General features: G+C 41.8%; 1 protein-coding gene across 1 annotated transcript in view; it reads left to right on the top strand.

Annotated features, from left to right (window-relative positions):
• The window catches only part of LOC106578368 (cadherin-related family member 1a), a 169281-nt gene that overhangs the window by 78334 nt on the left and 73238 nt on the right, over window positions 1-17709 (top strand). The window contains exon 11 of the mRNA XM_082965589.1: window positions 1540-1743. Coding sequence (XP_082821715.1) covers window positions 1540-1743 — 204 coding nt within the window. The remainder of the gene's footprint in view (window positions 1-1539; window positions 1744-17709) is intronic.

Here is a 17709-nt window from a genome sequence, read left to right as displayed (position 1 = left end):
GGGTCTGTGAAATGAATATGATATTGTTCTAAGCTTCCTAATGTTTTCTGTAATTTCAGCAGTTTCTGTGCTTTAATATTTTTCTCTAGAGATGATGTGGTATATTCCCTATCTGACGTGGAAGTCGCACCATACATCAAGCAGTCCTAAATCCTGTAATATCCTATTGATCTTTTTAGCAAGCAGACACATTAAAATCCCCTCCACAGATAAGAGTGCCAGATGTTTCTGTGGCAATTAAATCAAACACCTTCCTAAAGAAGACCATGTGTCAGGCGTGTGCGTACTTGTGGTGAAGTCGGGTGCAGGAGAGCAGAGAATTGTGAACAGGTGCACACTTTATTTCGGCAGGAGAAAGATTACAGACGGACGCAGCTGCGTCAAAAATCTCCAGCCAACAAGGCAAAGTGTAAAGCGCGCAAAAACAGTCACAAAACCTAAATGTTTAACAATTCAAACAAGCTTCGTGAAAATAACACGGAACTAACGAACACCAGCCTGGCGCGTAACAAAACACGTAACACACAAACAATCTCACACAAAGACATGAGGGGGAACAGAGGAATACATACATGTAGTGTGATTGGGAAATGAAACCAGGTATGTAGGGAACAAAACAAAAGAAATGGAAAAATGAAAAATGGAGCGGCGATGGCTAGAAAGCAGTGACGTCGACTGCCGAACGCCGCCCAAACAAGGAGAGGAGCCGACTTCGGCGGAAGTCGTGACACCATGTTACTCCCCGGAGGCGCATATTCATCAAATAATAAAAAATAATAATAAAATAATAAAATTTAGCTTTTTGGACATCAAGGAAAACGCTGTCTTACGCAAAACAAACACCTCTCATCACCCGGAGAATACCATCCCCATAGTGAAGCATGGTGGTGGCATCATCATGCTGTGGGGATGTTTTTCATCGACAGGGACTGGGAAACTGGTCAGAATTGAAGGAATGGTGGACGGCGCTAAATACAGGGAAATTCTTGAGGGAAACCTGTTTCAGTCTTCCAGAGATTTCAGACTGGGACGACGGTTCACCTTCCAGCAGGACAATCACCCTAAGCATACCGCTAAAGCGACACTCGAGTGGTTTAAGGGGAAACATTTAAATGTCTTGGAATGGCCAGGTTGTAAGGCAACAAAATAGGAAAAATGCCAAGGGGGTGAATACTTTCGCAAGCCACTGTAGCTAGATAGTTTACTACTGTGGCTATTCACCTTAGCTTGGTACACAACAACTTCTGATTGAGAGGAAGCATGAGCACCACCACCAATCATACTACGCAACTGCCTACTGAAAAAGGCCATTACCATGACAAACTAGCATAGCCATGTCAGGAAATGACTACTATCTGAACACACACAAATCTGATTTGGTCAATTGTAACTTGCTGTTTGGACAGTCTATATTCCAAAACAAAACTGGTTTGAGTATTAAGGCCTGCAGTGTGAACAAGGTTTAACAGAAAATGGGTTCAAACCAGGTTCAGACTTCATGGTATGATAAGGGTCTAATAATCATCTCTCTCTGTCCAGGCCTCTGAGGTCAGCCCTGAGGGGAACCTTATGGACTATGGGGTCACCACGGTCGTTATCCGGGTGGTAGACCTAAACAACCACCCCCCCACCTTCTATGGGGAGAATGGACCGCAGAACATGTTTGAGATGACCATGTACGAACACCCTCCGGAGGGAGAGATTATCCGTGGTCTGAAGATCACGGTCAATGATTCTGATCAGGTGAGTTTTTCATAGCATTCTCTTATGGACCGCTGATTGCCTGGCCGACACCAAGGAATTTAACATTCCTTTATTCGAAGCGTACCTACATAAAGAAATTATAACACATCCATAAGCAGTATGATCATTTTATAAACGCTTATGTCAACCACCGCAAATTTAAATCTCCACTATAATATACTGACATATCAACTTAAATATAAACTTCCAATAGTTCTATAGATCACTAGAGTTGAATTCATCAAATGAATAAAACATTACTGCTTTTTAAGACAGCTGCATCATACTAGGAAGTAATAGTTAGTGTGGCTTGCAAAAGCAGCCACACTTTAAATATTGCACTAATTATTTTTTACTTTACGTTATTATTAATGGGGCTCGCGAAGCAACAGTCCCCACTTTAAATCGTCGACATACTTAATCTTATTATTATTATTCTGGAATGCTACTTATTTTACACCATTTAAGCTAGAAATGCCATTCAAAGGTTAAAAATGGGCTGGATTGAGTTGCTTACATACCATTTTTTACATCTTTTATACTTTTTAAACTACACTGAAAAAATATATAAATGCAACATGCAACAGTTACAGTCCTTTTCAGGAAATCAGTCAGTTTAAATAAATTCATTAGATCCCAATCTATGGATTTCACATCACTGGGTAAACAGATATGCATCTGTTGATCACAGATACTGTACCTTAAAAAAAAGTACGTGCGTGGATTAGAAACCCAGTCAGTATATGGTGTGAACTGCATTTGCCTCATGCAGAGCGAGAAGTCTCCTTTAAATAAAGTTGAACAGGCTTTTGATTGTGGCCTGTGGAATGTTGTTTCACTCCTCTTCAATGTCGATCCAGAGCATCCTGACATGCTCAATGGGTGACATCTCTGGTGAGTATGCAGGCCATGGAACAACTGAGACATTTTCAGCTTCCAGGAATGGTGTACAGATCCTTGCGACATGGGGCCGTGCATTACTATGCTGAAACATGAGGTGATGGCGGTGGATGAATGGCACGACAATGGGCCTCAGGATCTAGTCACGGTATCTCTGTGCATCCAAAGTGCCATCAATAAAATGCAATTGTGTCGTTGTCCGTAGCTTATACCTGCCCATACCATAACTGTCTGCCATCTGCCCGGTACAGTTGAAAAAGGGATTAATCCGTGCCAGTGGCCATCGAAGGTGAGCATTTGCTCACTGAAGTCGATTACGACACTGAACTGCAGTCAGGTCAAGACACTGGTGAGGACGACAACCACGCAGGTGAGCTTCCCTGAGATGGTTTCTGACAGCTTGTGCAGAAATTCTTCAGTTGTGCAAACCCCCAGTTTCATCAGCTGTCTGTGTGGCTGGTCTCAGACGATCCAGCAGGTGAAGAAGCCGGATGTTGAGGTCCTGGGCTGGCGTAGTTACACATGGTCTGCGGTTTTGAGGCCGGTTGGACGTACTGCAAAATTCTCTTAAACGACGTTGGAGCCGGCTTATGGTAGAGAAATGAACATTCAAATTATCTGGCAAAAGCTCTGACCACAATTACTGACCACAACCACTCAACTACTGACCATGAGTACTGTCCACAGCTACTGACCACACAACTACTAAACAACACAACTAATGACCACAACCACGGCAACCTCTGACCCAAACCACAAAATGACTGACCACAACTACTGACCACTACAGACCACAGTACAACCACAGCTACCAACCACAACCACACAGCTACTGACCACAACCACGGAACTACTGACCACAACCACGGAACTACTGACCACAACTATTGACGACAACCACGGAACTACTGACCACAACTACTGACCACAACCATGAAACTACTGACCACAACTGTCACATCTGCTCCCGCTGTTCCCTTTCCCTGGCGCTTGAGGGTGCCAGATGACCCTTCATCATGCCATCCATCACACACACCTGCCTTCCCTCGTCACTCGCTTCAGCGTTATTGGACTCACCTGGACTCACTTATCACATGTTCATTTCCTCCCCTATATTTGTCTGTTCACTTGCTCTGTTCCCCGCTGCTGCATTGATTGTTTTTTGTCTTTAGTTTTAGTTCTGACGCTGTTCCTGTCTCATCCATGTCAGTTGTTTATTAAATGTTTACTCCCCGTACCTGCTTCGTCCCTCCAGCGTCATTCCGCGTAACAACTACAGAACCACAGAACTACAAACCGAAACTACTGACCACAACTACTGACCACAACCACAGAACTACTGACCACGAAACTACTGAACCATACAATTAATAACCAAAACAACACAACTGTTGACCACAACTACTGGCCACAAACACACTACTACTGACCACAACTAATGACCACAACTACTGCTCTGGTCTGCACTAGCTCTGGTCCAGCTCTGGTCCTGGGCGTAGCGAGCTAGCTCTGGTTAGCACTAGCTTTGGTCTAGCTCTGGTCTACACTTTAAATTATAACTAACGAAATGTACATATATTAGCATATAATAACTAACAACAATAATTGTAACTCTTGAACAGTTCAAGCTAGAGACACTAAACCAACTTTCACTTGTTCATGCTATCCTAACTTCAAATTCTTTAATAAAACTTTTAACAGCTATAGTATAACTATATACATTTGCACACATTTCCATAAAATAACCCACCAACAGTAACTATTAAAGCGTTCAAGGTAGAGACACCAAACCAACATTCATATGTTCAGGCTATTCAAATGTTTCATCTACAGTTGCAATAAAAAGTATGTGAACCCTTTGGAATTACCTGGATTTCTACATAAATTGGTCAAAAGATTTGATCTGATCTTCCTTTAGGTTACAACAATAGACAAAACACGGTGTGCTTAAACTAATAACACACAAATTATTTTATTTTTCTTATCTATATTGAATACATAATTTAAACATTCACAATGTAGGTTGGAAAAAGTATGTGAACCCCTAGACTAACGACTTCTCCAAAAGCTAATTGGAGTCAGGGGTCAGCTAACCTGGAGTCCAATCAGTGAGAAGAGATTGGAGATGTTGGTTAGTGCTGCCCTGCAATATAATAAACACTCACAAAATGTGAGTTTGCTATTCACATGAAGCATTGCCTGATGTGAACCATGCCTTGAACAAAAGAGATCTCAGAAGACCTAAGATTAAGAACTGTTGACTTGCCTAAATCAAGCATAAAGCTTGATAAAAGCCTTGATGTTCATCAGTCCACGGTAAGACAAATTGTTTATAAATGGAGAAAGTTCAGCACTGTTGCTACTCTCCCTAGGAGTGGCCGTCCTGCAAAGATGACTGCAAGAGCACAGCGCAGAATGCTCAGTGAGGTTAGGAAGAATCCTAGAGTGTCAGCGAAAGACTTACAGAAATCTCTGGAACATTCTAACATCTCTGTTGAAGAGTCTACAATACATAAAATACTAAAACAAGAATGGTGTTCATTGGAGGACACCATGGAAGAAGCCACTGCTGTCCAAAAAAAACATTGCTGCATGTCTGAAGTTCACAAAAGAGCACCTGGATGTTCCACAGCGCTACTGGCAAAATATTCTGTGGACAGATGAAACTGAAGTTGAGTTGTTTGGAAGGAACACACAACAAACACTATGTGTGGAGAACAAATTCTTATTTACAATGACGGCCTACCCAATTGTGCGCCGCCCTATGGGACTCCCAATCACGGCCAGTTGCGATACAGGCTCGAATCGATTGCATCTTTGCTTAATGCTGCAGAAATTTGCTTGAAAGCAGTAACCATTAAGAAAATAACTGTAAAAATGGTTAAATCCCCATGGATTAATGAGGAATTGAAAAATTGTATGGTTGAGAGGCATGAGGCAAAAGGAATGGCAAATAAGTCTGGCTGATTAGCAGACGTATTGCTAATTGAGAAATCATGTGACTAAACAGAATAAAAAGAAGAAGAAACTACACTATGAAACAAAGATAAATGACAAAGAATGATAGTAAAAAGCTTTGGAGCACCTTCAAAGAAATGTTTGGATTTTTTTAACTCAGCTCCTTCATTCATTGAATCAGATGTCTCATTCATTACAAAACCGACTTACATTGCTAACTACTTTAATGATTTTTTAATTGGCAAGATTAGAAAACTTAGGCATGACATGCCAGCAACAAATGCTGACAATACACATCCAAGTATACTGTATCTGACCAAATTATGAAAGACAAGCATTGTAATTTTGAATTCTATAAAGTGAGTGTGGAAGAGGTGAAAAAGGATCGTTTTCTATCAACAATGACAAGCCACCGGGGTCTGACAACTTGGATGGAAAATTACTGAGAATAATAGTAGATGATATTGCCACTCCTAATTGCCATATTCTCAATTTAATCCTATTAGAAAGTGTGTGCCCCCAGGCCTGGACGGAAGCAAAAGTAATTCCACTACCTAAGAATAGCCCCCTTTACTGTCTCAAATAGCCGACCAATCAACCTTTTACCAAACCTTAGTATTCTTTTGGAAAAAATGGTGTTTGACCTGATACAATGCTATTTTACAGTAAACAAATTGACAACAGACTTTCAGCACGCTTATAGGGAAGGACATTCAACAAGCACAGCACTTACACAAATGACTGATGATTGGCTGAGAGAAATTGATAATACAAATATTGTGGGTGCTGTTTTGTTAGACTTCAGTGCGGCTGTTGATATTATCGATCATAGTCTGCTGCTGGAAAAACGTATGCGATATGGCTTTACACCCCCTAATATGTTGTGAATAAAGAGTTACCTGTCTAACAGAACACAAAAGGTGTTCTTTAATGGAAGCATCTCCTACATAATCCAGGTAAAATCAAGAATTCCCCAGAGCAGCTGGGGAATTCTTTACTAACAACATCTTTACTAACAACATGCCACTGGCTTTGAGTACACGCCAGCTACTACAGCAACTGAAATGACTGACACACAAAGAGCTGCAGTTAGTTTCAAAGTGGGTGGCAAGGCATTAGTTGTCCTAAATATTTCAAGTTTATATTTTGGGTTCTCACGGAGTGTGACAGATGAACTAAGAACAGGAGGCATTTGTAAGTTATATTCTTCAAAAATCAATGGATATATACAGTACCTGACAAATTTTGGACACATCTATTCATTCAAGGGTTATTCATTATTTTTACTATTTTCTACATTGTAGAATAATAGTGAAGACATCAAAACTATGAATGATGATAGCTTTGCACACTATTGGCATTCTGTCAACCAGCTTCACCTGCAATGCTTTTCCAACAGTCTTGAAGGAGTTCCCACATATGCTGTGCACTTGTTGGTTGCTTTTCCTTCACTCTGCTGCTCAACGCATCTCAAACCATCACAATTGGGTTGAGGTTGGGTGATTGTAGAGGCCAGGTCATCTGATGCAGCACTCCACCACTCTCCTTGGTCAAATAGCCCTTACACAGCCTGGAGGTGTGTTGGGTCATTGTCCTGTTGAAAAATAAATGATAGTCCAACTAAGCGCCAACCAGATGGGATGGCGTATCGCTGCAGAATGCTGTGGTAGCCATCCTGGTGAAGTGTGAATTGAATACTAAATAAAACACAGTGTCACCAGCAAAGCACCCCCACACCATCCCACCTCCTCCTCCATGCTTCTTGGTAGTAATCACACATGAGGAGATCATCCAATCACCTACTCTGCGTCTCACAAAGACACGGTGGATGGAACCAAAAATCTCAATTTTGGACTCATCAGACCAAAGGACAGATTTCCACCAGTCTAATGTCGATTGCTCATGATTCTTGGCCCAAGCAAGTGTCTTGTTATTATTGGTGTCCATTAGAAGTGGTTTCTTTGCAGAATATCAATCATGAAGGCCTGATTCACGCAGTCTCCTCTGAACAGTTGATGTTGAGATGTGTCTGTTCCTTGAACTCTGTGAAGCATATATTTGGGCTGCAATTTCTGAGGCTGGTAACTGTAATTAACTTATCCTCTGCAGCAGAGGTAACTCTGGGTCTTCCTTTCCTGTGGTGTTCCTCATGAGAGCCAGTTTCATCATAGTTCTTGATGGTTTTTGCGACTGCACTTGAAGAAACTTTTAAAGTTCTTAACATTTTCTGCATTGACGGATTTTCATGTCCCACCTCTTTGGGGTATGTGTGACGCTAGCGTTCCATCTGGCCAACATCCGGTGAAATTGCAGAGAGCGAAATTCAAAATACAAAATTTGTAATATTAAACATTCATGAAAATACAAGTATTATACATCAGTTAAAAGCTTAACTTCTTGTTAATCCAGCCGCTTTGTCAGATTTCAAAAAGGCTTTACGGCGAAAGAATACCATGCGATTATCTGAGGACAGCGCCCCGCATACAAAAGCATTAAAAACATTTTCCAAGCAAGCAGAGGCGTCACGAAAGTCAGAAATAGCGATAAGATAAATCAGTTACCTTTGAAGATCTTCCTCTGTTTGCAATCCAAAGGGTCCCAGCTACATCACAAATGGTTGTTTTGTTTGATAAAGTCCTTCTTTATATCCCAGAAAAGTCAGTTTAGTTGGCGCGCTTGACTCAGTAGTCCACCGGTTTCCCTCGTTCAAAATGCATACAAATGAATCCCAAAGGTTACCAATAAACTTCGTCCAAACAAGTTATGCAACGTTTCTAATCAATCCTCAGGTACCCTAATATGTAAATAAACAATGAAATTTAAGACTGAGAATAGTATGCTCATTACCGGAGACAAATAACGAAGTGTGCGCCCTCATCCACGCGCCACAACACTACAGCCAAAATGGGAGCCACTTAGATAAACTACAAAAACAAGCCTGAAACTCTTTCTAAAGACTGTTGACATCTACTGGACGCCCTAGGAACTGCAATCTGGGAGGTATTCCATTGATTTCCGAATAGACAGGCATTTTAAAAATGGTGTCACCTCCAAAAATTATTTTTCCGTTTGGATTCTCCTCGGGTTTTTGCCTGCTATATCAGTTCTGTTATACTCACAGACATTATTTTAACAGTTTCAATAACTTTAGAGTGTTTTCTATCCAATACTATCCAATAGCCGGGACCCGTCTTCCCTGTGGCTCAGTTGGTAGAGCATGGTGTTTGCAACGCCAGCATGGTGTGTGCAACGCCAGGGTTGTGGGTTCGATTCCCACGGGGGGCCAGTACAAAAAAAAAAAAAAAAAAAAAGGCATGAAATGTATGCATTCACTACTGTAAGGGAAAACCCCCCTAATTTGGACAAAATATCATGGTAACATATTGGCATAGCACGAATCATACACACGATTGTAAATACCACCGAAAGCGGTCCATCTCCGGGCCAATCATATGGCAATTTTCCGATGGCAATTGCCAATTGTAACACCCCAAATTTCCTTTAGATGGCGAGCGCGCTCCACCGTGGTTTTTCATACAGCAAATGATACCCAAGTCTACACCCAAAGGTCAGATTTTGATAATATGATTTTTTTTGTTGAAAACATTCCAAACCCTTAAAAAGTGGTTTCTGGACCGTTTTTCGAATTTTTTTCGATTGTTATGTCAATTACACATGTATAAGAGCTGTATGAACATGCTAATGACGTTTTTTATTGACGTCGTTTTTTGGGTTGCTTTTGCTTGTGCACAAGGCATATGTTTTGTGCATTTGGAATATGATTTCATAGGAAAAAAGTGACATTTTTTTTGTCATTTTTTTTGCAAAATGACATGTCCAATGCTTTTTTTGTCAATTATGAAAGTATTGAATGTGCCAAATCACAGCAAATTTTCAATAGATGGCTAGAGCTCTCCGCTGTGAATTTTCATATTGCAAATGTAACACAATTCAAGACCCAAGAGTCAAATTTTGAAAAAATGACATATTTTTTGAAAACTTTTCAACCCCTTAAAGAGTGGTTTCTGGACCGTTTTTTAGAAATTTTTGAAATTTTTATGTCAATTACACATGTATAAGAGCTGTATGGACATACATTTGACATATTTTATTGACATAATTTTTTGGGTTGTTTTTGCTTGTGCATAAGGCATATGTTTTGTGCATTTGCAATATGATTTCATAGGAAGTCAAAAGTGACATATTTGCTTGTGCATAAGGCATATGATTTGTGCATTTGGAATATGATTTCATAGGAAGTCAAAAGTGACATCTTTTTTTCTTTTTTTTGCCAAATGCCATTAGAAATGTGCAAATGAAATGTCCAATTCTTTTTTTGTCAATTATACGTGTATGAAAGTATTGAATGTGCCAAATCAGGATGTTTGTCCGTTTGCCATGTACGATCATAGGAAGTCGGTTTCCAAACCCAAAAGTCAGTGAACCATAGTCCAAATGGCATTTATACTGCCCAAATGATATATAGCCCTATGTTAAGCCATGAATCAACGTAGACAGACTACTTGTCATGTATGATGAGGGAGAAGTGGGACTCTGTTGCTTTAAACATTTTTAACGAATTTGACATGCTCAGAATGCATAATTGACTGGCCCGATGATCTCGGGATGGCCGTGCAGTGACTGTGGTTCCTCTCCATCACTCGTTGTGTTGATTTCATCATGTAAACTTTGGTGATATTTTTTGCTGTTGAATCATATTGCAAATGCACGTTACATTTGCAATATTGCGCATTACATTTGCAATATGATTCAATGGGCATTTAGCATCACAAATTTATGCATGCTCAAAAATACTGCAGAAATGCATAATTGACTGGCCCGATGAACTCGGGATGGCCGGGCAGTGACTGTGGTTCCTCTCCATTGCTCATCACCCAGCAGTCAGCGTCCATCAGTCAATTAGATATCATTCTGACACCAAACTGATACCATCTGACACCAAATCCACTTTTTCCAACTCGTATAGAAGCCAACTATCACATATGTCAGAGAAGGCCCATAATTCACAGTGCTTTCAATTGTAACCATAAAAAAACATAAAACACATAGTTACGTTATAGCTGCGGGTCCAGCTCTGACAATATGTGTAGGCCTATGTGAGGCGACCCCGAATCCCAAGTTTCGGCTCGATAGGTCATTCGGTGCCCGAGCAATGGCCTTAATTGGTGCTGAAAATCCACTTTTTCAGGGCGTTACTATGGGGTCCCTGAATGAGCTATCGGACAGAGACATTGGGGTCCGTCTCTATGGGCCGAGGCGGTTTCAATGCACCTAGTCTTGCGACTCTGGGACATTTCTACATGTCGCCATGTCCGTGATATTCAAAATGAATTGAAAATATTGCAAATGCACGAGGCGGTTTCTCGGTCTGAGAACCTTCTAGAGCCACATAAATCACCGTGCACTATCGACTTGAGCTCTAGAACAGGTTTCTAAAATTTCGGAGCTCTAGGTCTGACGGTTCTTGAATCGTTTGAACGAAAATAACTATTGAAGGCGGTATAAGCCTCTAAGCCCCACACTATGTATCTATGGCCAAATTGTGTGTGTGTGTTTTAGTTTTTTTTGCAAAAAGAATAGACACACGTTGTCTTTGGGGTAGGCATATACAGAATCCTGAATATGAAGTCTCTACCTTCAGAATTGACTGAATGACAGATGGTTGAGTTGCGTGATTTTCACTATGTGAAGGTTAAATGACAATAGCTCTTGGCTGTTTTTAACCACTTCCGGTTGTCACAGGAATCTCTTACTCAACACACGTTCTCTTTGGGGTAGACATAAACAGAATCCTGAATATGAAGTCTCTACCTTAAGAATTGACTGAATGACAGATGGTTGAGTTGCGTGATTTTCACTATGTGCGTTTTATATGACAATTGCTCTAGGCTGTTTTTAACAACTTCCGGTTGTCACAGGAAGCTCTTGCTCCACACACGTTGTCTTTGGGGTAGACATAAACAGAATCCTGAATATGAACTCTCTACCTTAAAAATTGACTGAATGACAGATGGTTGAGTTGCGTGATTTTCACTATGTCCAGATGGCCATATGACAATAGCTCTAGGCTGTTTTTAACAACTTCAGGTTGTCACAGGAAGCTCTTGCTCCACACACGTTGTCTTTTGGGTAGACATAAACAGAATCCTGAATATGAAGTCTCTACCTTAAGAATTGACTGAATGACAGATGGTTGAGTTGCGTGATTTTCACTATCTGCAGGTTGCTTATATGACAATAGCTCTAGGGTGATTTTAACAACTTCCAGTTGCTCCAGGAACCTTAGAATCAACACAGGTAGACCTCACAGTAGCCTGATGGATTGTTATAGAAGACAGGTTTATAAGGCATTCATAACCCACATAGACTTCAGGTTGAATTTAGGAGAATTGTCAATGTATTCCTATGGGGAGAGAAGTCATTGCACACTTTTTGATCTAAACACCTTCTTTTTACTGTGAAGGGTTAATGCCACAGGGTTAAGGTTAGGCTTGCACAGATCAGGAGGACCTCAGGAACGCTCCTGAGGTTGAACTGTGCTTCTAACCCTAACGGTTCTCTCACTGTCACCCAAAAGCACTTGACATATTGGTGCAGGCATCATTTTGGGCCTAATTTTCTCACGGTCGCTGCGCTCAGACTGAACGACCTATGGTCAAGCGGGGCATCTTGTTGAACTCGTCTCAGCCTAGAGATAATGGTAATGCCATTGCAGGCTCTTTGTGTCTTTAAGCACCACACTGTGTCACTCCGTCCTTGCTGTGTGTGTGTGAGAGAGAGCTTTTCTTTGACATCTGATGGGATATATGACTGAATTACAGTTCATGAGGGTTGCCTAGTCACACATATGAAGTTGTGGAAAGATCTGACCTTTTTAACCCTTCAAAACAGCCCCTATGACACCATTTTAAGGCACTTCTGGTTGACACAGGAATCTGAACGTTAGGCTCTTATAGAATATTGAGTTTTAGGTCTTTATGTTAAGAACTGACTTATTTACAGAGGGTTGAACAAGTGTGTGTTGTTTCAGAAAATCACAGAAAATCACAGAAATGTCGCAGAGCTCCGAAACCCGCCTTAACGGACTCATCTGAACACGCTGCAACTGGATATGTAACTTTTTGGGGGAAAAAACCTCCTATTGTTGAATATCACCAATGTGTCATTGTACAATTTCTCTGAAATGAACATAGGTAAATGCATGGTTCCTTTTTTCCTGACACCGTAGGCTCATGTAGTTTGATGTGAAGCGGTCAAATCAGCACTCTATTTTCCTGTTTGACTTTTAATCCCAGAAAAATAGCCTTAACTCGAAAAGCGTCGAGGCCTCGACTCCATCCTGTTCGGGGCCAACTGCCCATAATGCCAAACCCACGCAGACCGAGTTTCATCTTCAAATTATTTTCCGTTTAGGAGAAAAAGCCGCGTCGTGATTGGTGATATATGTTACATTTGCAATATGATTCCGTTCGCCCTCTCGTGGAATAATCCGGGACTGCAAAAAAATGACCAAATTTTGAAAATTTTATTAAACGGAAACGGAAGGTCCGAGAGACTCCGTTCGATGACTTCCTGGAAGATCCGGCCCCCGTGAGCGGCCCGACGCCGTCCGCGGATTTTTCGGATGTAGTCGGACGTCTAGTAAGGGAGCGTACATTTGCAACATGCACTTTCTCACTAACCACACAGCTGGCGCACGAGAGGTCCCTTCATGTATGTAAGTCGCTCTGGATAAGAGCGTCTGCTAAATGACTGAAATGTTAAAATGTAAATGCAATTATATGAATATCCTAGCTTCTAGGCCTGAGTAACAGTCAGTTTACTTTGTCCACCTCATTCATCCAAACTTCTGAATACTGACCCTTACCCCGAAAAAGTTAAAGCAATGATGGACTGTCGTTTCTCTTTGTTTATTTGAGCTATTCTTGCCATTATATGGACTTGGTCTTTTACCAAATATGGCTATCTTCTATATACCGCCCCTACCTTGTCACAACACAACTTACAGTGAGGGAAAAAAGTATTTGATCCCCTGCTGATTTTGTACGTTTGCCCACTGACAAAGAAATTATCAGTCTATAATTTTAATGGTAGGTTTATTTGAATAGTGAGAGACAGAATAACAACCAAAAAATCTAGAAAAACGCATGTAAAAAATGTTATAAAGTGATTTGCATTTTAATGAGGGAAATAAGTATTTGACCCCCTCTCAATCAGAAAGATTTCTGGCTCTTTTATACATGTAACGAGCTGAGATTAGGAGCACACTCTTAAAGTGAGTGCTCCTAATCTCAGCTTGTTACCTGTATAAAAGACACCTGTCCACAGAAGCAATCAATCAGATTCCAAACTCTTCACCATGGCCAAGACCAAAGAGCTCTCCAAGGATGTCAGGGACAAGATTGTAGACCTACACAAGGCTGGAATGGGCTACAAGACCATCGCCACACAGCTTGGTGAGAAGGTGACAACAGTTGGTGCGATTATTCGCAAATGCAAGAAACACAAAAGAACTGTCCATCTCCCTCGGCCTGGGGCTCCATGCAAGATCTCACCTCGTGGAGTTGCATTGATCATGAGAACGGTGAGGAATCAGCCCAGAACTACACGGGAGGATCTTGTCAATGATCTCAAGGCAGCTGGGACCATAGTCACCAAGAAAACAATTGGTAACACACTACGCCGTGAAGGACTGAAATCCTGCAGCACCCGCAAGGTCCCCCTGCTCAAGAAAGCACATATACATGCCCGTCTGAAGTTTGTCAATGAACATCTTAATGATTCAGAGGACAACTGGGTGAAAGTGTTGTGGTCAGATGAGACCAAAATGGAGCTCTTTGGCATCAACTCAACTCGCCGTGTTTGGAGGAGGAGGAATGCTGCCTATGACCCCAAGAACACCATTCCCACGTCAAACATGGAGGTGGAAACATTATGCTTTGGGGGTGTTTTTCTGCTAAGGGGACAGGACAACTTCACCGCATCAAAGGGACGATGGACGGGGCCATGTACCGTCACATCTTGGGCTCCTTCCCTCAACCAGGGCAATGAACATGGGTCATGGATGGGTATTCCAGCATGACAATGACCCAAAACACACGGCCAAGGCAACAAAGGAGTGGCTCAAGAAGAAGCATATTAAGGTCCTGGAGTGACCTAGCCTGTCTCCAGACCTTAATCCCATAGAAAATCTGTGGAGGGAGCTGAACGTTCGAGTTGCCAAACGTCAGCCTCTAAACCTTAATGACTTGGAGAAGATCTGCAAAGAGGAGTGGGACAAAATCCCTCCTGAGATGTGTGCAAACCTGGTGGCCAACTACAAGAAACGTCTGACCTCTGATTGCCAACAAGGGTTTTGCCACCAAGTACTAAGTCATGTTTTGCAGAGGGGTCAAATACTTATTACCCTCATTAAAATGCAAATCATTTTATAACATTTTTGACATGTGTTTTTCTGGAATTTTTGTTGTTGTTATTCTGCCTCTCACTGTTCAAATAAACCTACCATTAAAATTCTAGACTGATCATTTCTTTGTCAGTGGGCAAACATACAAAATCAGCAGGGGATCAAATACTTTTTTCCCTCACTGTATTGGCTCAAGCTCCGGCCTGCTAGCTATCTGAATCGCCGTGTCTCCAGCCCGCCGAGCTACTCACTGGACCCCTATTATCACTCGGCTACGCATGCCTTTCCCTAATGTCAATATACCTTGTCCATTGCTGTTTTGGTTAGTGATTATTGCCTTATTTCACTGTAGAGCCTCTAGCCCTAATCATTAAGCCTTTGCTAACCCTCTAATTCCACCTCCCACACATGCGGTGACCTCCTAGACCACCTTCTGCTCCCAGCTGTGCCCTGGACAGCATATGTGAATTGATTGCCCCCCATCTATCTTCAGAGCTCGTGCTGTGGGTGACCTAAACAGGGACATGATTAACACCCCGGCCATCCTTCAATCTAAGCTTGATGCCCTCAATCTCACACAAATTATCAATGAACCTACCAGGTACAACCCTAAATCCGTAAACATGGGCACCCTCATAGATCTCATCCTTACCAACCTGCACTCCAAATACACCTCTGCTATCTTCAACCAGGATCTCAGCAATCACTGCCTCATTGCTTGCGTCCATAATGGTTCTGCGGTCAAACGACCACCCCTCATCACTGTCAAATGCTCCCTAAAACACTTCAGTGTGCAGGCCTTTCTAATCGACCTGGCCCGGGTATCCTGGAAGGATATTGACCTCATTCCGTCTGTAGAGGATGCCTGGTTATTCTTTAAAAGTGCTTTCCTCACCATCTTAAATAAGCATGCCCCATTCAAAAAATGTAGAACCAGGAACAGATATAGCCCTTGGTTCACTCCAGACCTGACTGCCCTTGACCAGCACAAAAACATGCTGTGGCGTACTGCATTAGCATCGAACAGCCCCCGCGATATTCAGCTTTTCAGGGAAGTTAGGAACCAATATACACAGTCAGTTAGGAAAGCAAAGGCTAGCTTTTTCAAAGAGAAATTTGCATCCTGTAGCACAAACTCCAAAAAGTTCTGTGACACTGTAAAGTCCATGGAGAATAAGATCACCTCCTGCCAGCTGCCCACTGCACTGAGGCTAGGAAACACTGTCACCACCGATAAATCCACGATAATTCAGAATTTCAATAAGCATTTTTCTACGGCTGGCAATGCTTTCCACCTGGCTACCCCTACCCCGGTCAACAGCCCTGCAACCCCCACAGCAAATTGCCCAAGCCTCCCCCATTTCTCCTTCACCCAAATTCAGATAGCTGATGTTCTGAAGAAGCTGCAAAATCTGGACCCCTACAAATCAGCCGGACTAGACAATCTGGACCCTCTCATTCTAAAATTATCCGCCAAAATTGTTGTAACCCCTATTACTAGAATGTTCAACCTCTCTTTTGTATCGTCTGAGATCCCCAAAGATTGGAAAGCTGCCGTGGTCAACCACCTCTTCAAAGGGGGAGACACTCTAGACCCAAACTGCTACAGACCTACGTATGTCTTTCCTACCCTGCTTTTCTAAGGTCTTCGAAAGCCAAGTTAACAAACAGGTCATTGACCGTTTCGAATCCCACCGTATCTTCTCCGCTATGCAATCTGGTTTCTGAGCTCGTCATGGGTGCACCTCAGCCACGCTCAAGGTCCAAAATGATATCATAACCACCATCGATAAGAGACAATACTGTGCAGCTGTTTTCATCGACCTGGCCAAGGCTTTCTACTCTGTCAATCACCACATTCTTATCAGCAGACTCAACAGCCTTGGTTTCTCAAATGACTGCCTCGCCTGGTTCACCAACTACTTCTCAGACAGAGTCATTTCATTTATTTTGCTCCTTTGCACCCCAGTATCTCGACTTGCAAACTCATATTCTGCACATCTATCACTCCAGTGTTTAATTGCTATATTGTAATTATTTTGCCACTATGGCCTATTTACATCCAGTGAAATTGCAGAGCGCCAAATTCAAAATACAGAAATAGTCAAAATAAAGATTCATAAAAATGCCAGTGTTACACATCGGCTTAAAGATTAACTTCTTGTTAATCCAGCCACTGTGTCAGATTTCAAAAAGACTTTACAGCGAAAGCATACCATGCAATTATCTGAGGACAGCGCCCCGCTTACAAAAGCATACAAACATTTTCAAGCCAAGTAGAGGAGTCAAGAAAGTCAGAAATAGCGATAAAATTAATCACTTATCTTTGATGAGCTTCATCTGGTTGTTGTCACAAGAGTCCCGGTTACACAATAAATGTTTGTTTTGTTCGATAAAGTCCCTCTTTATTTCCCCAAAACTCTGTTTTGTTGGCGCGTTTAGTTCAGTAATCCACTGGCTCAATGGCGGTCACAACATGCAGATGAATACATCCAAATATTACCGGTAAAGTTCGTCGAAACATGTCAAACGATGTTTTCCTCAGGTTGTCTAAGTCTTTATAATCAATAATATTTCAACTGGACAATAGCATATTCAATACAAAGGAAAAAGAACGGGGGGCATGCTCCCGGTCGTTCGCGCAAAAAGCTCTGGTTCATTTAACTGACCACTCAGAAAAT

This window comes from Salmo salar, chromosome 19, assembly GCF_965601325.2.
Source record: "Salmo salar chromosome 19, fSalSal1, whole genome shotgun sequence".
Taxonomy (NCBI): Eukaryota; Metazoa; Chordata; class Actinopteri; order Salmoniformes; family Salmonidae; genus Salmo; species Salmo salar.
The sequence above is the reverse complement of the archived record's forward strand: the minus strand, read 5'-3'. Positions and strand labels throughout refer to the sequence as shown.